Here is a 27665-nt window from a genome sequence, read left to right on the forward strand (position 1 = left end):
GAGTAGTGAGTGCCTGGAATGGGCTGTCGGCGGCAGTGGTGGAGGCAGAAACGATAGGGTCTTTTAAGAGACTCATGGATCTTAGAAAAATAGAGGACTATGAGTAAAGCCTAGGTAGTTCTACATTAGGGCCATGTTCAGCACAGCTTTGTGGGCCAAAGAGCCTGTATTGTGCTGTATGTTTTCTATGTTTCTAAATCATCTAGAATGACAAAGACAGATCACCACTTCTTAGTCACAGACCAGTGTGATTTTAAAATATCAATATTCTCATGCTGTCATGAATTCAGATTTCTGGAATTAGCCCAATGGCAGCCTGGGCACACCCTCACCATATATTTCAAGAGAATAGTTCTCTCCCATCTGAGAATAACAATTACCAGCCTTGCTAAAAGCTCCACCCCAAAAATGAATCTTTAAAATCCTACTGGATGAAATTGTTATCTGTGGACACCACAAATTAAAATAGTCAGACTTAAGATGACACTTCATGAATGATGGATTCAACATTATTCCAGCTGCATCCCCATTGCCTGTAACAAACTCTCCAAACAAGCCAAGCCCTAGTGCAGATTTAATATTAATTTCATTATAGCTTTCAAGCTAACAGTATAAGCACCAAGAGTTTCATGTGAACAGGCTCTGATAAGTGAAGCTTTGTTTCTGGAATGCTATAACTTCAACCAAACTTCCTTAGTTCTATTCCATAGAACTCTTACTGTTTTAACATTCATTTCCACAAACTAAACATGGATTAATCATCCTGCCTTTTAAAAGTCTAATTTATCCTCAAAATGAACTGAAAATATATAGCAACAATTTAAATTCTGCTGTTAGAAAATATTGTGCATAGCAATTCAAAATAGGCCATCTACAATCCATTAGATTTCATTATTACAATACTTATTAATAGAGCTGAAATACATCATTATTCATATCTCAGTCCATCAGGTAGACTGCAGCTATATTGACTATATATGGGAAAACTTTTGCACAAGCACACTGCTTCAGAGAACCACAAGCTTCCTGTCTTCTTCCTCCAACTCTATAGTAAGAGAACAGCTTCACTTCCACCAGAACCAGTTAACTTTACTCCAGAGCATGAAGTTTTAAGATCAGTCTTTTTACAATGAGATTTCAAACTCTTATTTTAAAACTGTAGCAACAGTATCGATTTAGAAATCAAGAAGTCAAATGAGATATTTACAGATACTTCATAGTAAGCACCAAATTGTAAGTGCAGATATTTCAGTTTACAAAAGCCAATGCTGTCACCACCCATAGCTGGCTGAATTTCATTTAAGTAAAAGATTCCAGATGCTCCATTTCATTCAAAAGGACAATAGTTGGGGATATGAATTTTGCATAGCACATGATATCATTAAACACTCCCTGAAACAGCAACAAGTTCCTCATATTGCATCATTACTGACACATATAATCAAAACCACAAACTTTTGTCTAGTTAACTTCCCATTAGTTCTTTGCTCCCTTTACATGCTGTTTTTAACACCATTTGCTGTAGCACAGAAGGGAAGATTTGATGCTCTGGAATTTTATAAAGTTACTTTTCAATTACAATCTGTATGAAGGTTGGACACATTAGAACACACTTGCCTTTAAGTAAACGGAGTATTGATTTGGCAATACTTTCATCTTTACACTGGAACTCCTTACCCAACAGCACTGTTGGAATAGCACTACCAGAGAGACTTACAGTGGTTCAAGATGGCAGCCCATTACAACTATTAAGGACAACTAGTGAAGATGCAATTAGAGGTGAGCAATAACTGCTAGCCTTGCCAACAAGACATTCATTCCATGAAAAGATCAATTAAACAAAATGCCCAGAGTCCATTCTTTTCAAGAGGTGCACATTACCCAAATACTTAGCGCAAGTGATTATGCCCAAGAATACTTCTCACTTTACCTTCGATTTTGCATTGGTTTTATTGACCCTCTCCACTACTATTCAGTAGTAGTTTGGTACACTTTGTGGGACTGCATGGCTTACTCAGACAGCATAGAAAGAATGAGAATCCTCTAAAAATTCACATGACAGATGACTTTGGAATTCCACCTTGTACCAATGTTCAACAACTCTGAAGCAAGCTCAATTGCTGATGAAATTCAAGTAAATCCAACTCTGCACTGTAGGAAAGAAAGTGACTCCAAAATCCCAGAATGGTTAAAAAGCATTCAAGTTATTCTGCCTATCCAGTCTATATTCATTCTATATCAGAGAAGCTACTGAGACACATTCCTCCATAACCCTGCACATTTCTATTTGTTTTGAAATATACATCCAGCTCCCTTTTGAATGCTGGCACTAGGGTACCTAGTCACCCTAATCATTTGTTGTGCAAAACATTTCTCCTATCATTTTGGTTCTTTTGCCACTTCCCTCATTCTCTGTTCCCTGGCAAACGGAAGTTTCTTGTTGCACAACCCCCCGCCCCATTAACTCTCTGTAACTTTCATTATTTTAATAACTTTACCAGGTCTCCCTGCGACCTCCTCTGTCCCAAAGAGAATCATATCAGCATATCCAGTCTATTCACTTGTGGATCTTAACCCCAAAAATATTTTCTGTGCCCTCTCTACTGTCTTTACAATCTTACTAAGGTATAACACCCAAAACTGGAAATGAATACTCTAGGAAACTGATTATTTCTGTGCCTCACTTTATATATTTTTTAATTGACCCTTATTCATCATTCCTGAGGAAACTGATTAAAACACATTAGTTATAACAAGTCTATAACCATCGTTGACCTAGCAAAATGTCCAAATCATCCACAACCATTTTAACAAAATTTGAAACAGATTCACACACAGAGATACCTGTACAAATGATCAAATGGCTTTTTAAAAGCACTTTAAAAGGGGGTGAGAGTTTGGAAAGGAACTTTATCATTTAGAGCTGAGACAAGAAGACTCTCAAGGTGAAGAGGAGGAAATTGGAATGCATAATGTGTACCTGGAGGAATACAGACTTATGGATTGAGAAGCTTACTTAGATATTAAATATAATTTATAAAGTTTTTTTACAGAATAAAATAGGGCCCTTCAGTGCAAGCGGTCCATACCAGTGCTTTTGCTTTACAAGAGCCTCCCCATTCAGTTCATTTAACTCCATCTATAACTACACCACAGATGATAGCAAGCTATGTTATTTTTGAATTCAGCCTATTCATTATTTTGTACTACTGCTATCCAAGGATAATTACAGATGGGCAATAAATGCTGACTTTTTCCCATCTACAAACAATAAAAAAAACACTCTACTGGGAAATTAAAATATTCAGACTGCCATTCACGCCACAGTCCTCTATTACTCAATCAACATTAACACAATTATCCTGGATGGGCCCTTGCTCCAAGATGACAACAAAACCATGGTGAACATGGAAGCCTAAAACTACAAATGGGCCCTCTGCAGCCAAGTGGTATTTTCATTCAAGTAGAATCCATATCATAATTGAAGGGTAGCAATTTCACTGCCATTCTTCCCACCACAATTTTCTTTGCATAATTTCATTTTACTCGTTATTTTAGTTTGTCTATGGCCTACTAAAAGGACATGACCTACTTATTCACCAGATTCATAAACTTCATCATATCGTGAAGATCCTATAATGTGTTAAAACTAGTACTGTCAAAAACAACATCAACCCAAATTGTGAGTTAAAGCCTGCTGCGTTCCACCAGCATTTTGTGTGTGTTGTGAGTTAAAGAACAGCCGTTTCCCTTGGGATCTAGATTCAAGTGCAGCCCAGTTTAATCGCTTTCAAGATTTCCAAATGCTTTTTGTTAGGATTTAATACAAATATTTGTTTGGATTGTCTCGATTCAGTCCCTAGTGAGTACAAGTATACTTCCAAGCCTAAAAGTTGTTTTTCACATACACAAGATGTCTTGTGCAGTTTTTAATATTGAAATCTTTTACTTAGATCAGAATAGAGGAAGCTTTACTCTGTGCTACATATCTGACCTGGTGACTCATATGTGCTCAATTCTAAAACTTGCTCGCAGATCCAAAATAAATATTCCTCACTATCTTATAATCATTTCAGTGATTTGTTCCTTTTGTCTCAGCCCTTGCAGAACACTACAAGCTTCTTGAGTGATAACCAGAGTGATTCAGTATTCTTTTCAACAATGATGCCCATTCCCTTCAAGGGTCCATTCCTTCATTGGGCAGATTCTCATTCTCATAACATAGAACTGTACAACCCTTTGACCCACGGTGTTGTGCTGACCTACAAAAAGCTACTCTATGATCAATCTAACCTTTTCCTCCTACACAGACCATAACCCTCCATTTTCCTTACATCCATGTGCCCAAGGGTCTTTTAAAAGTCCTTGTTATATCAGCCTCTACCACCACCCTGCTCAGTGCATTCCAGGCACCCACAAATGTGTAAACAAAAAACTGTGACATTTCCCTTAAAGTTCTTATACTTAAACTTATTTTCTTAACTCCTTAATATTATAAGAGCAAAGTAATAAGTAGCAGCATCCCCTGGCCAATCCAGATTTTCCAACAAGGTGGAAAATGATATGCATTATTTCTTTTTCTACCAATTAACACACTCAAGATAGTGTGATCACCATAGCTGATCTAAAGCAGACCAATCCTCACTTCAAATCATAATGGCATTGCCCTTTCTTTCTTCACAAAAGCAAACGAGAGTTTTCTTTCCAGATTTCCATCGAGTTGAAGCTGCCCAGATGCTCATCACATAGGGCACAGAATTCTCCTTCAAAATCACTGCCCCATGAATACTCAAAAATTTGGTGACTTTATGCTTCCAATATTACTCTATATTTGTGATACACCCACCTTTATTATGCTGAAAGACAACCTTGATCTCTATGGCAACAACATTAATGCAATAATAGACACACCCAAGAAAATCCTGTATAACAAGGGAGGCACTTAATTGCTAAAGTTTGCATTCTCAACCTCATGAATTTTTTAAATACACTATACAATATTTTCAGGGATTTTATTTTTACTCCTTTCATCCATGCTGTGGTGGAGCTGATACCTGCAAAATAGTTTGCAAAAGAGCCAGTGATCCAAAGAAAATTACAGATCTCAACTCTACACCCCTGTCATATCAATTAATGATTTACCACCATTCACATAGCTAAATGGAGGAGATGACAGCACAAACCCCTGTCCTCAGCAATAAGCGGAGTACACAAGAGTTGAAGAGTGAAGCATTAGCAACAACGCTTATCCCTGAAGTGCCAAATGGAAAAACCTTCTGGCCTAGATCTCAACAGCATAAATCAACTTTCAGTCAATTAGGTTCACTCCACATATTACTAATAAATGTGAGTGCTTTGGGTGCAGCAATGACTTTGGAATTGACAGCCTTCTGTGATATTAAAGCCTTGAACTCCAAGAATAAACAGCATGCACAGCCATGCTATTCCCATAACAAGTGGAAAACTGACATCTCCCAAAAAGGCAGAAAAGTGCCGAGGTAAATCCTGTTCAAAATGCAGGAAATGTTCAATCCCACTAATTTCCAATCAGTTTAATTGCAAGGTATTGTAACACAACATTATGCAGCACTTACTCGTCAATTATCTGCTCACCAATGCCAGGTTGTGTTTTGCCAAATCCACACTGCCCTTCATTACAGCCCTGATCCTAAGAACTGAAATCCATGTGATGAGATGAGAATAAAGCAAATTAATGTAACGAAGGTGGAAAATCCTCAAAGTATTGATACAGGGGGGGAAAGGGAGAATATCCAGATACTGAACAATTTTGTGACAATGAGGGGTGTCTCCTTTCCATAATTATGGGATTAACAATATCCTACACAGAACAGCTAGTGAGTATCACCCATCACTTCTAGGATTGATTACTGGCATATGTGATGCTGTTGAACTCTGCACCCTTATAAACCTTACCTTATGCCTGATAACTCCAGACCATGTGGCCTTAGGAGAACAGAATAGTAGATAATTCTGCCAAAGAAGCTAGCGTGCTTGCATCACTTCCTTTCAACATCTATACCAACTATAATCCACTGCCTAAAGAAAGTAAATTTCTCATCCATGCAATCTTAGGAAGATTGGTATAGTTAAGGGCAGAGAATCCTGAATGAAATTGTCTTGCATCTAGCAAATATGGAATTTCTAGCAAATTCCATATTTCAGCCTTTCACCTTCAAAATCAACTTGCACAAGAATTAACTTACTAGTTGAGGAGCAAATTAACGTGTACTACATATACACATAAGAGTTATCTATTAACTGATGATAGAGTTAATCATCAAGTAACTCTAATATAAAATCTGAAGACAAAAGACAAGGCTAACACATGAAACACCACTCTGCAAATGCTCACAATGTTTCAAACGGACCCTACCACATCATAGCCACAATCCTACATGATGGTAATTTCAAATGCCATACAAAGAAAAATGCATTTTGTTGTTTGGAGGTCTACGCATCAGACCATCACAGGAAGAATTCTTCAAAGCAATGCCAAAATTAGAATCAGAATCTGGTTTAGTATCACTGACACTTGTTGTGAAATTTGTTGTTTTATTGATGGGTTGGTTCATTGTCCATTCAAAAATCTGATGGCAGAGAGGAAAATGTTGCGTGTGTGTTTTCATGCTTCTGTACCTTCTCCCAGAGGGTAGCAATGAGAAGAGAGCATGCCTTGGGTGATGGGGATCCTTAATGACGGATGCATCGCCTTTTGAAGATGACTTTGATGCTAGGGAGGCTAGTGTCCATGATGGAACTGGCTAATTTGGTAACCTAATGCAGCTTTTTCCAATCCTGTGCAGTGGGCAAGCGCCTCCACACCAGACAGTGATGCAACCAGTTAGAAAATTCTCCATGGTACAAATGTAGAAGTTTGCTAGGATCTTTGGTGATATACCAATTCTCCTCAAACTCCTAATAGAGGGGTTTTCAACCTGGGGTCCACAGACCCCTTGCTTAATGGTATTGGTCCACAGAATAAATAAAAGTTAATAATCCCTGTCCTAATGAAATATAGGTGCTGATGTTCATTCTTTGTAATTCTATCAATATGTCGGATCCAAGGTAGACCCTTCAGAGAAGTTGACACCTGGTGGAGAATCTCACCTGGTCCCGCAACACCAGCTCCATAGCTGAGAAAGCCCAGCAGCATCTTTACTTTCTGTGAATTCTGAGAAAAGTCCATCTCCCCCCACCTCCCCCCCCCCCACATCCTCACCACATTCTGCAGAGGATGTATCGAGAGCATCCTGAGCAGCTGCATCACTGCCTGGTTCAGGAATTGCACCGTCTCAGATCGCAAGACCCTGCAGCGGATAGTGAGGTCAGCTGAGATCATCGGGGTCTCTCTTCCCGCCATTACAGACATTTACACCACACGCTGCACCCGTAAAGCCAACAGCATTGTGAAGGACCCCATGCACCCCTCATACAAACTCTCCTCCCTCCTGCCATCTGGCAAAAGGTACCGAAGCATTTGGGCTCTCACAACCAGACTGTGCAACAGTTTCTTCCCCCAAGCCATCAGACTCATTAATACCCAGAATCTAGACTGACAACTACATCATTTATTATTATATTGTAATTTGCCCTCTACTGTGCCTATTGTCTTGTTTATTATTTATTGTACTGCCCTGCTCTGCTTTGTGCACTTTATATAGTCCTGAATAGATCTGTAGTCTAGTGTAGTTTTTGTGTTGTTTTACATAGTCTAGAGCAGCCTTGTGTTGTCTCGCTTAGTCTAGTGTAGTTTTGTGTTGTTTCATGTAGCACCATGGTCCTGGAGGAACATTGTTTTGTTTTTACTGTGTACTGTATCAGCAGTTTATGGTTGAAATGACAATAGAAGTTTCTTGACTTGACTTCTGATCCTTTGATGAGGACAGCTGTGTAATCCCGTGATCTTCGCTTCCCGAGGTCCACAATCAATTCCTTGGTCTTACCGACATTGAGTGCAAGGTTGTTGTTGCGATACCACTCAACAAGCTGATCTATCTTATTCTTGTATGCCTCTTCATCACCACCTGGGATTCTGGCAACAACAGTTGTGTCAATGGCAAATTTATACATCACGTTTGAGCTGTGCCTAGCCACACAGTCATGGGTGTAGAGACAGTTGAGCAGTGAGCCAGTGGCGATTGTCATGAGATGTTATTGCCTACAAGCAACAATCTTTAATGTCTGCAACAAGGGGCAAAACAAGGGAAAGTTTAATGATTGCACAATTTCCAATATCATTTTCAATTATTTTGGAAACAGCAGAATCCATTCCTGCATACAAGTTTTTCAAATTCAAGTTTATTACATGGGCATATATAAACCTGGGTATAAATAATATGAAAATTAACTTCTTGCAACAGCAGCACTGCACAGTACAAATTATACACAACATCCATAGAATGTAAGCATAGTGCAGGTTCTTCAGGCCACAATGTTGCGTTGACCTTTCAGCCAACTCTATCTCTACCACCACCTCTGGCAGCATGTACCATGCACTTACCACTGTGTAAAATAAAATATATCTGACATTTCCTCCCATCACCTTAAAGATATGCCCCCTTGTATTAGCCATTTCAGTACCAGGAAGTTGTCTATGGCTGTCTACTCGATTTGTGCTTTGTATAATCCTGTACACCTTCACTAAGTCACATCCTCTTTCTCCCAAGAAAAAGTCCTAACTCGCTCAACCTATCCTCATGAGGCATGCTTTTTAGTCAAGGCATCAGCAGCCTGGTAAAATCTCCTCTGCATTCTCACCTTCCACATCTTTTCTGTAATGAGTAGAATAGAACTAAAACCAATAATCTAAGTGTAATCTAACCAATTTTATAGAGCTGCAATATTACCTTGCAACTCTGGAACTCAATTCCACCCCCCACCCCCCCACAACTAATGAAGGCCAACACACCACACACCTTCTTAAGCACCTCCCAGCTTAGATGTGAACCCCCAAAATCCTTCTGTTCCTCCACACTGTTAAGAATCCTGTCAATGATGGATGCTGCCTTGTTGAAACATTGCATCAATGATAGGGAGACCTCTACCTGTAACCCGTAATGGAACTGGCCATATCCACCACTATGGATTACTTGTGTCTTGGTGCTTTGGAGTTTCCATACCAGGCTGTGATGTGACCAGTCTGAATGCTTTCCACCATACATTTGTAGAAGTTTATCAGAGTCTTTTCTGATGTACGAGAAAGTAGAAGTGCTGGCAAACCTTCTTCATGATTGCATCTATGTGCTGGGCCAAGTATAGGTCTGAGATGCTGACACCCAAGAAGTTGAAGTTGTTTACCCTTCCCACTGCAGACACTTCAATGACGACCATTGTGTGTTCAAAGCAAAACACACACACACACACACACACACACACACACACACACGGAACTCAGCAGGTCTGGCAACAGCTATGGAAATGAATAGATAGCTGAGGTTTTGGGCTGAGACACTTCTTCAGGACTGAGAAGGAAGGAAAGATGCCAGAATAAAAAAAGGTGTGGGGAGGGGAAAGAGGGGATGTGTATTCGTCTATCCTCCTCTTCCTAAAGTCCACAATCAGTTCCTTGGTCTTGCTGATATTAAGCACAAGGTTGTTACAGCACCAACTAGCTTTTCCTTCCTGTACACTGCCTTGTCATCATCAGTGATTCTGCCAACAGTGATGTTATCAGCAAAATTATAGATGGCATTAGTGCTGTGATTAGCCTCTCTGATATAGCTATAGAGAGAGGTACAGCAAGGGCCTAAGCATGCAGGCCTGAAGTGCTCCTGTGTTGGTGGTCAGTGAAGAGGAAATTAGGTTTCTGATCCATATTATTTCTTGTCTGCCAATGAGGAATTCAAGGGTCCAATTTGAAAGGGAGGTACAAAGGTATGTTTTGAAGCTGGTTAATAAGTTTTGAGGGGATGGTGTTGAACGTCAAGCTCTGGACAATGAAGAACAACCAGGCATACACATTCCAGTTGTCCAGAGCAGAGTGGAGAAGCAGAGAGATAGCACATGCTATTACGGCAATAGGTGAATTGAAGTGGGTCCAGGTCCCACAGGTCCTGAATAAGGCTGGAGTTGATTTAAGATGTAACCAACCTCTCAAGGTATTTTATTACAATGGAAGCAAGCACCACTGAGTGGTAGTCATTGAGGCATGTCACCCAGCTCTTCTTGTGCAGTAGTACAATTGACGGCATCTTGAAGCAAGTGAGAACCTCAGACCAAAGAAGTGAGAGTGGAGATGTCCCTAAAACTCCAGCCAGTCAGTCATGCATGTTTTAAGCACTTGACCAGGTCCACAGTTAGGGACTGATGCCTCATGAAGGTTTGACCCCCCCCCCCCAAAGGATGTTCTGATATCTGCCTCCAAACTGAGATCACATTGTCATCGGGTGTTGCAGGGACTTGCAGAAATATGTAATTATTCTCCCTCTCAACCTGTGCATTAAAGACATTAAGCTCATCAGGGAGTAATGCATCTTTGCTGTTTATGCTATTTGTTCTCAGCTTGTAGGAGGTGGAATGCAAGCCCTAGCACAGCTGTCAAGCATCTGTTGGTGTGTCAGGCTTAGTCTGGAATTGCCTCGTTGCCTTCGTGATAGCTTTCCAGAGGCTGTACTTGGACTTCATACAAGTCCCTGGATCGCCAATCCTATATGCCACAGATCTAGCCCTCAGCAATCAAAACCTAGACGATGTCCAGGCACAGTACAAACAGTGGCAAATAACATTCTCAACATGCACGCATCAGGTATTTCTCTATCTCCAATAGGTGAGAACCTAACCAACTACACTTCATAGTCAGAAGCATAGCCTTTGCCATGTCCCACAACATCATGTGAACAAGCCATCCAAACACAGCGATTATAAGAGCAACTTAGAGACCAGGTATCCCCCTGTAAGTACCCTAAAGTCTTTTCTCCCACCTTTAAGCTACCTCAAGAACATTTTGGCATTTATTTCAACAATGTGGAAAATTGACAAAAAGCAGACCACTGGACTCCATATTTGTTCTGCACATAATCAGAGAGCCATGAATAAAAATGACAAAAACTGTCAGCAGTACTATCAAGTAGTACTTATTCACCAGTGGCCAATTTGAGCTTTGCCAAAGCACTCAGCCCGGAACTCATCACAACTTTAGTTCAAACATGAATGAAAAAAGGTAAATTCAAGAGTTGAGGCGAATGACTCCTCTTGACATCAAGGCAGCTTTTGACTGACTGTGGCATCAAGACATACTGTTAAACCGAAGACAGTCTGAACAATGGACAAACACTTCAATAGCTGGAATCATACCACACAGAGAAGTGGTAGTGTTTAAGCCCATGGATATCACTGTAGGAGTTCTTTAGAGTAATGTCCAAGGTTGACTCATCTTCAACTACTTTATCAAGGACTGTTCTTCCATCAATTTAGAGATGGGATGTTCTTGATGTCTATTCAATGTTCAGTTCCATTCAAAATTCCTCAGCAATCCATGCTTGCATTCAGCAAGACTTCAAACATATTCAGGCAGGGGCTGATAAACGGTAAGTAACATTTGCATTACTAATAGGCCAGGTTGTCTATACAGCAAAAGAACAAGAGCCTTCTTGTTTAAGCTTTTTTGAACCACTTACTGAGTAACCTCCCATCAATTAATGTTACTTGCTCTCTGTGGCTAATTCCTGAAATTCTAGATTAAAAATAACATTTTAATGCTCTGTAAAGCCATCACAATCAAAAAGCCATCAGTTCAGAAGATACAGCATGCTAAGTAATGTTAAATTCAAATCTTTCACCTTATTTACAGACCATTAAATACCTAAGAACACGTATCAAAGTTGTTGGTGAATGCAGCAGGCCAGGCAGCGTCTCTAGGAAGAGGTACAGTCAACGTTTCAGGCCAAGACCCTTCATCAGGACTAACTGAAGGAAGAGCTAGTAAGAGATTTGTAAGTGGGAGGGGGAGGGGGAGATCCAAAATGATAGGAGAAGACAGGAGGGGGAGGGATGGAGCCAAGAGCTGGACAGGTGATTGGCAAAAGGAATATGAGAGGATCATGGGACAGGAGGCCCAGGGAGAAGGAAAGGGGGGGGCACCCAGAGGATGGGCAAGGGGTATAGTCAGAGGGACAGAGGGAGAAATAGGAGAGTGAGAGAAAGAATGTGTGTATATAAATAAATAACAGATGGGGTACGAGGGGGAGGTGGGGCATTGGCGGAAGTTAGGGAAGTCAATGTTCATGCCATCAGGTTGGAGGCTACCCAGACGGAATATAAGGTGTTGTTCCTCCCACCTGAGTGTGGCTTCATCCTTACAGTAGAGGAGGCCGTGGATAGACATGTCAGAATAGGAATGGGATGTGGAATTAAAATGTGTGGCCACTGGGAGATCCTGCTTTCTCTGGCGGACAGAGCGTAGGTGTTCAGCAAAACGATCTCCCAGTCTGCGTCGGGTCTCACCAATATATAGAAGGCCACATCGGGAGCACCGGACGCAGTATATCACCCCAGCTGACTCACTTTGATATGTGTTGATTAAATACCTAGGACAAGTTTAAACCCTACAACATAAGATCCACAATGTTTTAAACCAGCTACATTTAAATTTTTCCCCAATATTTCAATGGCTCAAATGATGTGCGTAACATTACAGCCCGAAGGCACAAGGCAGTTGGACTACTAAAACAAAAATCAAGAAAAGAATAGGTGATATAACAATCAGAAAACTTCCATTTGGCTTCCCCAAAACTAAATCAGGGTAAAATCTATGTGGAGATCACATGAATCAATGGCGGGAATTGTTGCTGTTTCCAATTTTATGTCAATGACTTGAACTCACAAAGCAAATAAATTGCCAATGATGCTAAATTATCTGGTATGGTAAAACTGGTGGCAGTTCAAAATTGTATCACATAAAGGTGGCAATCAACATGCCATACTTCTGCTGTCACCTCCATCTCCAAGCCCACTTTCCTGGCAAGAATTCCCCACCCAGCACTGATGATCCCTTCTCCAACCCTTCTCACCTTCTTGAACACAGGCGCTGGTTCACTGTCTGCCCTGAATCTTTTTATCCCTAATTGCTGATGAGACATTATTTGGCTCAACTTCAGCACTCCTCATTGAACCTTACCCCCTCTGAATGCACTGCCCTCCATTCTTTCCACACCAATCTCAACCTTACCAAGAAACCCACAGTCAAAGGGGATGCTGTTGTAGTGTGGCAGACTTACCTCTAACTTGCTGAGGCCAGATGGCAGTTTTCAAACATCTCCTCTTGCCCTCTTGTCTCTGCCTGCTCCTGCCACACTGAGCTCGTCTCCTACCTCGACTCCATTCTACCCTCCTTGGGTCAATCTCTTCCCATCTACATCTGTGTCACTTCTCATGCTCTTGATCTCACTAACTCTCAATACCCTGGTCCTGACTGCCTCAAGTTCACTCTGGATGTCCAGTCCCTATACACTTCTATCCACCATTGAGAAGGCGTTAAAGCCATTCACTTAATTCTCAATAAAAGAACCAACCAGTTCCCCTGCACTGCCACCCTCCTCCATCTGGCAGAACTGGTCTTCACCCCCAACAATTTTTCTTTCAGCTCCGCCCACTTCTTCTAGACTCAAGGGGCAGCCCTGGGCATGCTATGCCTACCTTTTTTATTGGCTACGTAGAGCAGTCCATATTCCGAGCCCTTCCCGGTAATGCTCCCCAACTCTTTCTCCACTACATTGACGACTGTCAGTTGACATCCTTTACAAACCTACTGATTCCCACTGCTATCTTGACTATACCTCCTCCCACCCCATTTCCTGTAAAAATGCTATTCCCTTTTCTCAATTCCTTGGTTGCCACCACATATGTTCCCAGAATGAGGGTTTCCTTTCCATCAGACATCAGAGTTCTCCTCCTTCTTCAAAGAACGGGGTCTCCCTTCCTCCAGCATTGATTCTGCCCTCTCATTTCCTCCATTTCCCACACATCCGTGTTTTGGATTTCCAGCACGTGCAGAATCTCTAGTGTTTATGTCATACCGGTGCTAGTTCTTTGAAGTATTTAATTACTCTAACATTGTCCTTTCTCATTTTTATTCAATTCCCTTTCTTGGTGTTTAATGAACCAGCCTTTCTACTTTTTAGGCAGTAAATTCCAGATCACAACTTGATGCAACAAAGGTCAAAAGTCAAAAAGCAAATGATGCAGTATCCCAGTGACTACGTAAAATTGAATTTAATAAACCTAATAAATAGTGGTCTAAAGTAAAAGTGAAAGCTGCCTGATTGTTGGAAAAGGAACCAGATGTCCTTGCCTGTTTGGCCGTCACATAACTATTTCATCATGGTAACTAAAATTGCAATCAATACTGCATTTCAAAGTTATCTTCAGTCAAGAACAAATGCTAGGTAACTTTAATTGAACATCAAAGTGAGAAACCTTACACGTTAGCTTTATTTGTCACATGTACATTGAAACATACAGTGCATTATGTTTTTGCGTCTATCACATCAGCCAGGATTGTGTTAGGCAGCATGCAAGTGTCGTCACACTTCCGATGTCAACAAAGCATGTCCACAACTCAATAACTGTAACAGTATGTCTTTTTTGGAACATAGAGCATCCAGAGGAATACCCACGCAGGAATATAAGTTAACAGATAGCAGCAAACTCCAATCTTACAGCTGCCACTCCAAGTAGAAAATATAGACTTACGATTTTATGATGGATTGACAGCATTGCATTTCTCTCACAAAAAACAAATGAGCTAGATGGGTTTCTGTATAATGGTTCATGCTTCTTGAAGCCTCCAATTTTAACTAAATCCAAACTTATGTCAAATGACCAACATGACACTATTGCAATGCCCCATTTTCTAGATATTTCCTTGTACTATTATGGCTGATCCCTCTCGAAACTCCATTTCCCACTTGCTTCCTAAATACTACTGCCTAATAACAACAAATTTCAGCTTTTAACACTTCTCAATCTTCAGGTTTAGGAGTTTCAGATTTCCACAACCAGTTGTGTGAAATGGTTCCTGCCATCAATTTTGGATGCCAATTTTTAAATTGTACCTCCTCATTCTGGCCAGAAAATTAGTTTCTTTCCACTTAACTTGCCAACTTGTTTAACTGTCTCAAACACAGTAAAATCACCCTACTCTTGTAAATACAAGCTTATTTTATGCCACTTGAGTTCAATCTATTTTAACACCAGTAATTTTGGCAAATTTGTGCATCATTCTCCAAGACCATAAGACATAGAGCAGAATTAGGCCATTCGGCCCAATGAAGTCTGTTCTGCCATTTCATCATGGCTAATCCATTTTTCCTCTCAGCCCTAATCTCCTGTATTCTCCCCATATCCCTTCATGCCCTGGCCAATCAAGAATCTATCAACCTTTGCCTTAAATATGCATATAGACTTGGCCTCCACAGCTGCCCGTGGCAACAAATTACACAGATTCACCACTCTCTGACTAAAGAATTTTCTCTTCATTTAGGAAGTAGTCAACTCTTTCATTTCTTCTACCATAGTGCATGGCCATACACTCCCCAACACTGTATTCCATCTATCACTTGTTTGCCCATGCTCCTAATTTGTCTAGGTCCTTCTGTAACCTCTCTACTTCCTCAAAACTACCCACCCCTCCATCCATCTTCATATCATCTGCAAAGTTTGCAACAAAGCCATCAACTCCATCATCCAAATCATTAACAGATAGCGTAAAAAGTCTTGATCCCAACACGGACACCTGTGGAACACCTCTAGTCACCAGCAGCCAACCAGAAAAGGCTCCCTTTATTCCCACTCTACACATTCTAAACACAAATTCCATATGGGAGTCCAACCTGAGTTTAACTTCCATGCTTTCCAAACAAAATGCCAACATTCAATTTTAAAGAACTTTGTTTACACATAGCCACAGCTTCTTGTGACACACATGCAGAGACACAAACCTCCAGCTTCAGCACAAGCTCTCCATACTTGATAATCAACATCACACAAATAAAATGAAACCAAGTAACTGACCAAATCAATTCAATTTAGTAATTCCATTTATAACTGAACAGCATCCAATAGTAAATTGAAGATTTTATTGAACCACCTCTAAAAATTAAGGACAGAATTTGCACAATACTTCAAAAGCTTTTGTTTTTAATAAGACTTTAGCAAATGGGTGTACTTTGAGTCAAATTTTCTGTTGTACAACACCCAATCTGATGCTTACAGAAAATGCATGCCCCACTCAAGAAATTAGATTGATCCAAAATCCATTCATGTATGCCTTTCCAACAATATTTAAAATATTTTTGGGCTTTGCAGTTTTTTTTTGTATTTGGCTCTCAGATACAACTGTTTTTCCTTCAGACAATGTGAATTAGTACGAAATTGTTTCATACAACTAATAATTTGAATAAGCAGAAATTTACTTAGTCACTTGAGAATTTGGAGCTGGAAAGGGCACATTCCTCTGGAAAGGAATACTTTTCATGGAGGGTGAGGAAAACTACCACGAATGGAGTCCTCCTCCCGACAAAATGCTTAGAATATTTTCTTATCAAAACCGACACCCTATTTTATCAGATAGACAACTGAACAACCTCAAAACAAACACCCAGTCTAGCAACTGCCACCTGTTACATTAAATCAACCAAGGAATACTTATGATGTAATAGTCAAAATGACTACTCCTAACATCATCGGCCTGATCCCAAAACAACAGTAGTAATAGATATACTGCCACAGCAAAATCATTGGTGAAGATTTTAAGAAACTAAGAGATGGCAGTGACTCACCTCTTTGCACACTGTGGGTGCGCGAAGAAGGTGTGGAGGAGGATGGAAGGGACGGTGTCAAGATTCATGCCCAGCAGCTGTGTAGCCGAGGACTCCCTGATCTACAGGCTGGTCCTAGGGACGCACACGGAGACAAACATCTGGTGTTGCTGGCAGATCATCAATTCAGTGAAGGACGCTCTTTGGTCTGCCTGAAACTTGGTGGTCTACCAGCACATGGAGATGTCCGTGACTGAATGTTGCCGACTGGCACATTCTCACCTGCAGGAGTGCGTGCTGAGGGATGCACTCAAGCTTGGTGCAGACACCGCGAAGGCTCGGTGGGGAAGGACCACAGTTTAAGGTTCGTCAGCCGCAGGAGTGGGAGGGGTCGGGTGGGGAGGAGAATACCCCCATCAGCAGTGTGGATAGACAAATCAACTTGGTGCCCCAGGAGTGGCTGAAAATGTATAGACCGTAATAAGGCTTAATGTCTTAATTCTTGACTAAGGTTTGAGAGTCAATGAACAATTTATTGTAAACATCTTTCATGTGAATATGGACTGAGAGTCAATGCATAATTTTATTGTAAATAACTTTATTTATTGAATAAGGACTCAGGGACAACGAGTGTCTTTTCCCTATGTAAATAACTTTATTTTGTAATATTTCTGAATAAAGTATATTTTTGGGGGAAAAAAATCTTCTGGCTGATGAAACTGAAACAACTGGAGCCATAACGTCCACAGTGCTTGAATTACTTTCAAGCTAACCATAATCTGCAGTTATAAACTGCCATAAATCACCAGAATTCTTTTGATGCCAATTACTATGGTATCTACAACTCAATTAACTACAAATATGGGGCATTCTTAAAATGGAAATTCCATCTTGATTCAAGGTAAAAAGAAAATTCTCCAGGGAACTGAAGACTGAGGTCTATTTAAAAAAACCAAGAGCCAAAAAAACACATTTGTGGGTGGAAAGAGCACATGAGATTCAGAACCTCAAAAGTAACCAGGATTTTCATGGATTTGTTACTTACTAGTGTAACAGCCGAAACACCAAAGTAACCAACCCACCAAGGGCTTATGATGGAGGCAAGCTTAATTAGCAGATATGGTCAGGAATTACTAGGAGAACATTAAATGAATCCTCAAACATTTCATGGGAAACCATCAGGTCCAGCCTTGTTGCCAAACTAACAATGTTAATAAAGCCAAACATCATTGCAAACCAAACATGACCTCAGTAGCAGACAGTATTCCTGCTGCAATTCTAAAACTTGAAGAGGAGCTTCAGTCACAAATTCATATCCTGATCTCCCACGTTATGAAAGATAAGAACATGTCAAGAAAGAAGACACTCCTGACTGAAGTAACTAGAGGGAGTCTCCATTGGGGAGCAGATACAAGAGCCTGAAGACCTACTGTCAACACTTTAGGAACAGTTTCTTCCCCTCTACCATCTGAATGATATGCAAACCCATGAACACCATCTCATTATTTCTCTTTTGTACCTTTTTTTTTTGCAACTTACAGTATTTTTATGTCTTGCACACAAAACAACAAACTTCATGACGTATGTTGGTGATAAATGTCCTTGGTTATACCACTCACAGAGTGGATTCCACCCATCCAATGCTACAATAATTATAGCCTTTACTGTGCAATGAATAAGGCATCCAGCAATAGCAACAACTATTCTGTATGACCTTACAAAAACGTTCAACTTAGTCAAGCATGAGACTGGACTCCTCAAATTCAACTGTCCTCAGAAACTTGTCCCAAAGCTGTCTGCAACATGACAACGTGCTAGCACTGATCTTAACCAACAGATGTACTCTTAGTACATACTGTGTCAAACAAGGTTGTCATGGCCCAACACTTTCTCACTACAAACTGCAATTTGCCTCTGATGACATTCCTTTTGGAGTGTGACTATTCTATAGAGCCAATGAAAACTGTTCAACTTTCGCGCCAGGGCCAAGATCACCTGAATCATAGTCACTGAGATAAAGCAAGCTGAAAATAAACCCTGTCATTATTTTGTCCCTTTGCTGAAAATGGCCCTTACAGTAAACAACAGCAAAGCAAATGTCACGACAACCCTGCAACATAGAGGTCCATAGCTAGACTCGGACAGCGTGAACACTTCTCATATCTCACAAGTTGCCTCCAACAAAATATGACATTACTGACAGAATTCACCATTGCTTTCAGTGGACTGCATAGCCTTTAGCCATCTGAGGATCAAAAGCTCAAACTAGCCAAACTAGTAACGTCCCTTCTCTCCTACATGGACTACCTACCAAAGGCATCTGAAGGCTCAGAGGAATCATCAGTGCTGCCATGAAATCCTCCAAATGCATTGACAGAATAAGCAAACCAAAGTCAATCTCCTTTCCTAGGCCAACATTAAGCTTCTAATCACTCAGATAACTCCAACAAGCAAACCACATCACTGACGTGCCCAATACCAGACTTCAAACTAAATCATGGGATTACAAGGATGACAGAGAAAAGAATTCAAAAATGCTCTCAAACCGTTCTTGAAAAAGTGTAACTGACTCATCAGAATCCCTAGGTCCCATCTGTGCAAAATGAAAGAGGAACACAGAGCTGAATACGTTCATCAGAAGCATACAAGAACAAATGGTAGAGGAGCACATCAAATCCCCACCCTCTTTATGGCAAGTCCCACATTGGCCTCATCAACCTATTTAGAAAACAGAGAACTGGAGTGGAAGTCATCAATGAACCCAAGGCACTGCCTCAGAAAGGTTTTATAAGACACACTCTACTAAGTTATCTCAACGTATCATAAAATCTTCAAGAGTCACTCCATGAAATCATGCCACAGCAACATGTTGATTGTGATTTTTTTTCCCCCAACTACAGATCTTAATTCAGAAAACAAAGTTAGGACTTAAATGTTCAAAAAAGTTATTCAATTTATTATTCATTTTATGTTGCTGAATGTTCCAAATGACTGATGTCCAAAGCATTGATATGAAGTGTAGTCACCCTTGTTATATAGTTCAATAGGTGCCCAAAACACAAAATACTGTCAGATTAATAACTCCTGATATATTTTTACTATTATATGGAGGAATGTGGACCAGAATCCCAGGGAAGTCTTGGTTATTAATGCAGTGCTGTGGATCTATAACATATATGTGAACAATTAAACAGAAATAATGCTGAACATACACAATCATTATATGCCTAAACAGTTGCATTGTTTGTCACTTTATGTGACAAACAAGTTCATAGAAACCCTACAGCACAATACAGGCACTTTGGCCCATAAAGCTGTGCCGAACATGTCCTTACCTGAGAAATTACCTAGGGTTACCCATAGCCCTCTACTTTTCTGAGCTCCACACACCTGTCCAAGTCTTTTAAAAAGACCCTACTGTATCCACCTCCACCACCGTCATCAGCAGCCCATTCCATGCACTCACCACTCGCTGCGTAAAAAACTTACCCCTGATATCTCCTCCATACCTACTTCCAAGCACCTTAAAACTGTGCCCTCTCGTGCTAGCCATTTCAGCCCTGGGAAAAAGCCTCTGACTATCCACACAATCAATGTCTCTCATCATCTTATAAACCTAAAGAGTAAATAGTTGATGTTTCAGGCCGAGACCCTTCATCAGAAGCGTCCTGATGAAGGGTCTCGGCCCAAAACGTCAACTGTACTCTTTTTCGTAGATGTTGCCTGGCCTGCTGAGTTTCTCCAGCATTTTGTGTGTGTGTTGCTTGGATTTCCAGCATCTGCAGATTTTTTCCTTGTATGTGATTGGACTTAGAAAGCTGTACCATCTCATTTGAAATACAAGAAAAAACAGGCTTATTACAGAGGGGCATTCAAAAAAACTGGTATTTTCAGCAGCAGAAGCTGAAGAGTACAGTTAAAACTCTCAATAGTGCTATGAGAAGGCCTGGAAAAGAAAGATCAAACTTTATAATGTGAGGAGAAAGTGACATGGAAACAGAAACTCCCTAAACAATATTGATACATACTTGAGAAAGTGCAAGTGATTTTAATGGAAAGATCAAAGTGCTGACCCATTGTGGACTATTGGATTTCCTACTGTGCTACAAGACTGAACATAATAATAACTATTCTAATAGTTACTATCTGCAAAAATTCACAAAAGATATGAACACCAAGCATTTCCTTAGGCAACCCAATTAAAAATAATGACAACAAAAACGAATGACTATCCAGGGGAGATGTAGAAGCGCTCATAATAAATCCACTGTCAATTATGGATGATATTTTCCCCTGAAGTGCTGTGGTAGCCCAGAAATATTTCAGATACTGGGAGGTACCAGCACACTGAAAGCAGATAATGTTAAGAAACTGGAAGTTTCAAGAGAAAAGAACAAAAGGAAGCAACTACATCTAATATAATTTTATTTCCCATATAAAACAATGAAACTGATTGTCAATGTTAAATCTCCAACAATTAATTCAGAAAAACAAAGCCCCAGCCAATCTTTCACTTCACGTACACAGCCAGTGACTTTGCTTCTAAATCACTTCACCTGCCGTTAAGGTGTGTGGATATCCCAAGTTCATAACAACCCTAAATCAACCTTCATAACTATGGGAAGCCCTTTAGATTTAATTGTTAGAATAAAAGCCAAATACTTCCACTGTTTTAGACTTGTGATTCAATTTAAACACAAGTTTCCAAAGATGTTAGGTGTTATTTTAGCTTGATTTCTTTCCCCAATTATTTGTGACAGATTTGTTATATTATTTTGAGTTTCCAAACAAAATCTAGCACTTTACTGGAGTTCAGACATCCCAACCTGCAAAAACTCATTTCAGGGAGGTAGCGCCATCAATTTGGGGGAGACTCCCGGAACTTCCGGGAGAGGTGGGATGTCTGCAATAGAGTTGCTCCTTAGCACCTAGCCAGCTAGCTTAAATAACGTTAGCTATGCTAATGAATGAATGACACCTGTTAAACTCAACTCAACATGTCTTTTACAGTTTTAACCCACCATGGGCACAATAGAAAAGTCACTGTTGCAAACTGCAGCGAGGAACACTGTCATTATTTTTGACCCCTATTAGGCAGGGGTACACTTTAGGGTGGTCTGGGATGACGTACGTTTTATATTTTCTTTTTTTGGAACACTCTCCCATGGCGCGTGCACACACTCTCTCTCTCTCTCTCGTGCTCTCTCTCCCTCTCATGGTCGCTCTCGCTCTCTCAAAAATTGATTTCTGGGATATTGTATATAATTTGCGGGCATCAGGGAGCCACTATTAATATGCGGGAGACTCCCGGAACTTCCGGGAGAGGTGAGATGTCTGGGAATTATGTGAATTAAAGGACTGAGAAACATTTATACATTCACTGCACAAAATTCATATTCTTCATTGAGTTTGGCTCTTCATTCAGGTTCAAATGTTGTCGGTTCAAGTCACAAGCTTCAGTAAAAAATTCAAGGAAGTTTCAAAAAAATTTCAAGCAGGTTTCAGAGTTTGAGTTTGGGAGGACTGCTGTATTGTCAAGTGTTACTGTCTTTCCTACAAAACGTCACAAGCTTTATTCTGTTTGTTTCATTGAATAGAAGAAAATATTCAATGAAAGATCAAAACAAAACATTAATTTAAAACAAAACATTAACAAAATCAACCAATTTCCCTCGGGATCAATAAAGTATGACTATGACTAACTTTTTTGAGCAACACACATAAAAGTTGCTGGTGAAATTTGTGTGTGTTGCTTGAAATTCCAGCATCTGCAGATTTCCTCGTGTTTGCATTTTTAAATTAACTCTTTTGACTTGCAAACATTTCACACATTTATTTTTATTTCAATATTTCCAGTATCTGCAACATTTCATTTATTCTACCCTTTCCCTCAATTCCAAATGAACAATGTAAATAGTGCATCCTTCAGTTTTTCAAAACGGGATCAATTTCAATTTTGAGTTCTACTGCACTATTTAGCTACTACTCCAGAATGGCTCTAGTCAGTTAATATCCCTGTCAGTTTCTTGCCTTTTATCTCTTCAGTTTTGTAACCTTCTGCAATAGTCCTCACAATTAACCATACTATCAGAAACTGAATTTAAACAAGGCTTCATGCTGTACTTTACAGCCCTTGTATCCCATCACCTTGAGAGAGAGGAAAACATTCCAATAACACTCTTTCCTCTTATATCTACAGAACAGTTACTACTGATTCACATATATTTACAAAGTCTGTGCCTTCAGTTTCCAGTGTCTTGCCATATGGAATACGATTGTTTTTAAATCTTGTGCAGAATCTCACACTGAACTTAAGTGTCATCACTTTCCCCATTCACAGACAATCCAACTTCATAATCAGCTGTATAAATTGCTCCTTCCAATTCAGTATTATACTTATACTGATGCAAAGAGCAAGAAATAAATACTTCAGTGGATATCAATTGAAACACTTCCCAGAAACAAGACTGCACAAACCACAATACTCACCAGAAGCAAACGTTAATACAAAACACATACGTTAATACAAACGAAAACACAAAATTCTCCAAGGTTACCACTTATCAATCCAGACTGAAATTTACACAAGTTACTAAGCAAAATGAAAATTTACAGATGCACATATACAGCAATGAAAATCAGCATGCTCCACCAAGCTTCCAGTAAAGCGAAATTTAATGCTCATTGCATTTACAAATTTGATCGTGTGTCATTCACTCCCACTGCCCACCTGTGTCATAAAGTTATTTCACTTTAAGCAAGCAAGCCAATCTGACCACTAAATTGTTCCCTCTAACTCTAAAGTCCATTCACTTGTATCCACATCTTCACTCCCTATCCCACATCTTAAAGGGATATTTCCAGGACTTGAGTTATAAGAGAATGGACAGGCTGGGACTGTTCTCCCAAGAGCAAAGATGGGTGGCGAGTGATATTACAGAGGCTTAAAAAATCTTGAAGGGCAGAGATAAAGTGGATGGTCACAGTCTTTCCTCCATCACTCCCCTCTCCCAAAGTAGAGTAGTCAAACTAACATATATGGGTTTACGACAGTGAAGCAAATATTTATTTAAAGAAGGGTCTCAAGGTCAAATTTTCCCACACTATGGCATATGCAACAAGCTGCCAGAGGATGTAGCAGAAACAGCTACAATTACAAAATGTAAAATATATTTGTACAGGTACATGGATAGGAAAACTTTAGACAGATATGGGCCAAATGTAGGTAAATGGGACAAGTTCAGGAAATCATCCCAGTAAGCACAGACAAATTAGGCTGAAAGGCCTATGTGCATGCTGCATGACTTTTAACTGACACTGTTCACTTTCAAACAACCTGTCACTCTCAGACCCACCACCACGCACATTACCCTTTCACATACTCCTGGTACTCTCCATCATCCTATCGTCTCTGCCCACCTTCACCCACTCTAGTATTCTTTCATTATCCTAGCTCAATCTCCCACCCATCTTTGCAGCTTCTCACTCCTGATCTCATCCTAGGTCCCTGCATCTCTGACCCACCTCGTTCTCCAGTGATTCTTCCTGTCAAAACCCCTCCCACCTCCCTATCTTTCCTCACTATCCTCCCTCTCAACACCACCTCTTGTCTCTCCCTCCTAAGTCTTATCTCCCACACCCGCCCCCCCCCACCACCCTACCCTCAACTGGGTCCCTCCCTCCCTCCCTCCTCCCACACCCTCCGCTGGGCCTCAGATCTCACGGCTGCAGTACTGAGCCGGGCGGAGGAGGTGTGGGACGGGGATGCGAGAGCATTCGGCGGCGGAAAGCTCGGCCTGGCCCTGTCGTACTCACCTCGCTTGTCGTGATCGTAGCCCACCAGCACAAAGTAGTCGGCCAGCCGGGCCATGGCTGTGTCGCTGCTGCTGGGCACAGCCTGCACTACCAGGCGTCAGCATCGTCCCGCCGCCATCCCGCTCACAGCGCGCCTGCGCACCCTGCGCCGAGGGGGTGGGAGGAGCGGAGCAACCGACCACACAGACCATAATATGAAGCACGCCCCGGGGCCGGGGCAACCGCCTTGACATCCGGCTCGCGCTCGCCAGGCAACGCAGAATGTCGGGCAGTTCTCCCTTGACAACCGCCTCGGGCTTCAGCTGCTGCTGTCAGGTCACGGGCCCGACATGGAGCAGATCGCCGGCTTCCCTCTCAGGAAGGACAGTCCGTATCTCCAGAGAGGGCTCATCCTTCGTCGCGAAAGATGGGCAAGGGTACGCAAAAACTCGGAAAGAAAACGTTGGGGGAGTCTAGTTGTTATGGTCTCAAGAACAAATGACGTGGTTAGGAATAGAGGGCTATTCCTCCGAAAATATAGTTGGCATGTAAATTGAACGACTAACCATTAAAAGTCAGAATGTTCGGATCATTTATTTGTATGATCACTTGCAATTTATACAGATGCAGCTAAGAAGAATTAACACAGGTCTATAAGGCACGATTAAAACGTGTTAGGGCTACACCGGCAGGTTCAAGAGCAATAATTTCCCTTCATCCATCCTGCCCAACCAATGTCGCCATTCTGCCGGCTTTATTTTTTTGTTCCAGTTCTGTTCTTTATTACATGATGTTATAAAATTTATATTTTTTCTTATGCATGTTATGTCTGTAATAATATGTGCCTCTGTTGCTGGAAGTGCTTAAGGAAGTTTCGATGCACCTGTGCATCCATGAGCTTTTGAACGTGACAATAAGCTCGACTTTGACTTTTGGCAGGAAAATTATCCTTACTTGACAGAGCATTTATCATGGGCTCTTCTAAAACGCTTTTGGAAGGGAAAACATGAATAACAAAAATATTGGTAGGTGCTGAAAATCTTAAGATATGCAGCAAGGCAAGTAACATTTACAGAGAGAAATGAAGAGGTAGCATTTCAGGTCAAAGACCCTTTCTCAGAACTAGAAACAGAGAGCACAAATTAGTTTTGGGTTGCAAAAGAAAAGTATGAATGGGATGGTGTGGAGTCACTGGACTGTGATGTTAAGTCTTTCTCTGTGGACAGTACAGAGTCTACTGAGCGCATCAAGCATTCAGTTTTTGTTTTCAGATTTTCAGTGTATGAAGATTTTTGCTTTTTAATCCAGGCCACCTCTGATTTAATTTGCTTTGTCTCTCTCCAAAAGCTGCTTGACCAGCTGAGCATTCTCAGCATTCATCTTTGTTTCTCATTTCCAGCAACTGCTGTGTACTGTGCCCTATAGTTCCAGTGGACATCTTTTCCAGACAAATTATCTGCCCTCAATGTCCTCCATGTCAACACCAATCCGTTTCATCTACTGTCTCTTAGTCTCCACCCTATGACAGAAAATTCCTATGCCTTCTTTCTTGCCTGCAAGTTCAAATTCATCCGATTTCTAAATTTTCCTGTTCTGAAGAAGGTTTGACAATCTGAAAAATTAATGCTGTTTCTCTCTCACCCTTTATATTGCTGTGTTATCAATCTCTCTGGTAAAAGGACATGTTGCTTGATGTGTTACGGACATCCAGCATTTTCTCTTCTAATTTTATGTTGTGTTGCCAAGTTATTAATCTCTGCTAAGAGGAACAGGTTCTACTTGTTCACTTTGTTCTCTTGGTTTTATACAACTTTATTAATTCTTGCCATTGGCTCCTTTGTTCCAAAATGTGTTCCACCCTGGCCTGCTTTTCCTCATAACTAAAGTTCTCTCAACAGCATAGTCATAAATCTCTTTCTGAGTTCTATCACATCCTTAAAGTTACAAGCAATATCCCAGTAGCAGTCCAGTCCAGCCAATACTTTACACAATTCCAGCATGATATTATTATATTGTATCCCATGGCCAATAAAATCTAGCATTCTCAGTGCCTTTATAAAAATCCTATACCTCCATGGAAAAACTCAATGTTATAGAGTACAACATATTTGGAAAAAGTAGAGAAGCTATTTATTAGAGGTAGCATAATTGCAGTAGATAAAAAAGAAATGATGCTGTAGAATTCAGGTGACAGATTAAAGATTTTGAAAAATGAATCACACTTTTAGGGATATATTACAGGCTTGTAGGAAATATGCATACCAATTGGGGGGGGGGAACAACCAATAAATATGTGAGAATAGCATCTACCCAAGAAAAAACTGGCTGAAGGACAAGGCAAAGAGATTGTAAATGTGCAATGTATTCAGATCTCCTTTCTAATCCAGTATGTAGTTAGTTCATACTTGAAATCTTTCCATCTTTCTAATGGAAAGATTTTCCGTTAGAACTAGTGATGAGAACTAAATCTGGGCTGTAGGATGCGTAAGACTAGAGGAACATGTAGGGTAGTCAATAAACTTTGATGTTTAAAAAAAATTGAGAAGACAAAACTTTAATAAAGACTATGATCACAGATTGGAGAAAAGAATCACACTCTTCTCTAAGCTCTCTCCAGTGCAATCATGTTCTTCCTTAATTGTGGTGTACAATGCTCCAGCTGTGGCCTGAAATAATGTTTTTTGTGACGTTATAGGATGATGACGAAAGGGCGACGAATACCAGTTACTTGAGTCATGTGGCAGTAACAACCTTGCTCATCGTCAGCGAGACCAAAGAGCTGATTGTGGACTTCAGAAAGGGTAAGATGACAGAACACAAGTCAACCCTTGTAGAGGGTTCAGAAATAGAGAGAGTGAGCAATTTCACGTTACTGGGTGTCAATATCTCTGAGGACCTAACCTGGACACAGCATATTGAAGCAGCTGTAAAGAAGGCAAGACAGCTGTTATATTTCATTAGGAGTTTGAGGAGATTTGATTTGTCAATTAAAACACAAAAAAAACTTCTACAAATGTACTGTGGAGAGCATTCTGACAGGCTGTATCACTGTCTGGTATGTCGGGGGGAGGGCTACTCGACAAGATCAAAGTAAGT

The 27665-nt window shown here is 40.6% G+C and overlaps 1 protein-coding gene across 4 annotated transcripts in view; it reads right to left on the minus strand.

Annotated features, from left to right (window-relative positions):
• The window catches only part of sbf1 (SET binding factor 1), a 211443-nt gene extending 186698 nt beyond the window's left edge, over nt 1–24745 (minus strand). For all 4 annotated transcript variants that reach the window (XM_063072891.1, XM_063072890.1, XM_063072889.1 and 1 more), the window contains exon 1: nt 24591–24745. In XM_063072891.1, the coding sequence (XP_062928961.1) occupies nt 24591–24645 (55 nt within the window). In that variant the 5' untranslated portion in view covers nt 24646–24745. The remainder of the gene's footprint in view (nt 1–24590) is intronic.
• Nucleotides 24746–27665: the final 2920 nt, after the last annotated feature.

This window comes from Mobula hypostoma, chromosome 20 (assembly GCF_963921235.1).
Source record: "Mobula hypostoma chromosome 20, sMobHyp1.1, whole genome shotgun sequence".
Taxonomy (NCBI): Eukaryota; Metazoa; Chordata; class Chondrichthyes; order Myliobatiformes; family Myliobatidae; genus Mobula; species Mobula hypostoma.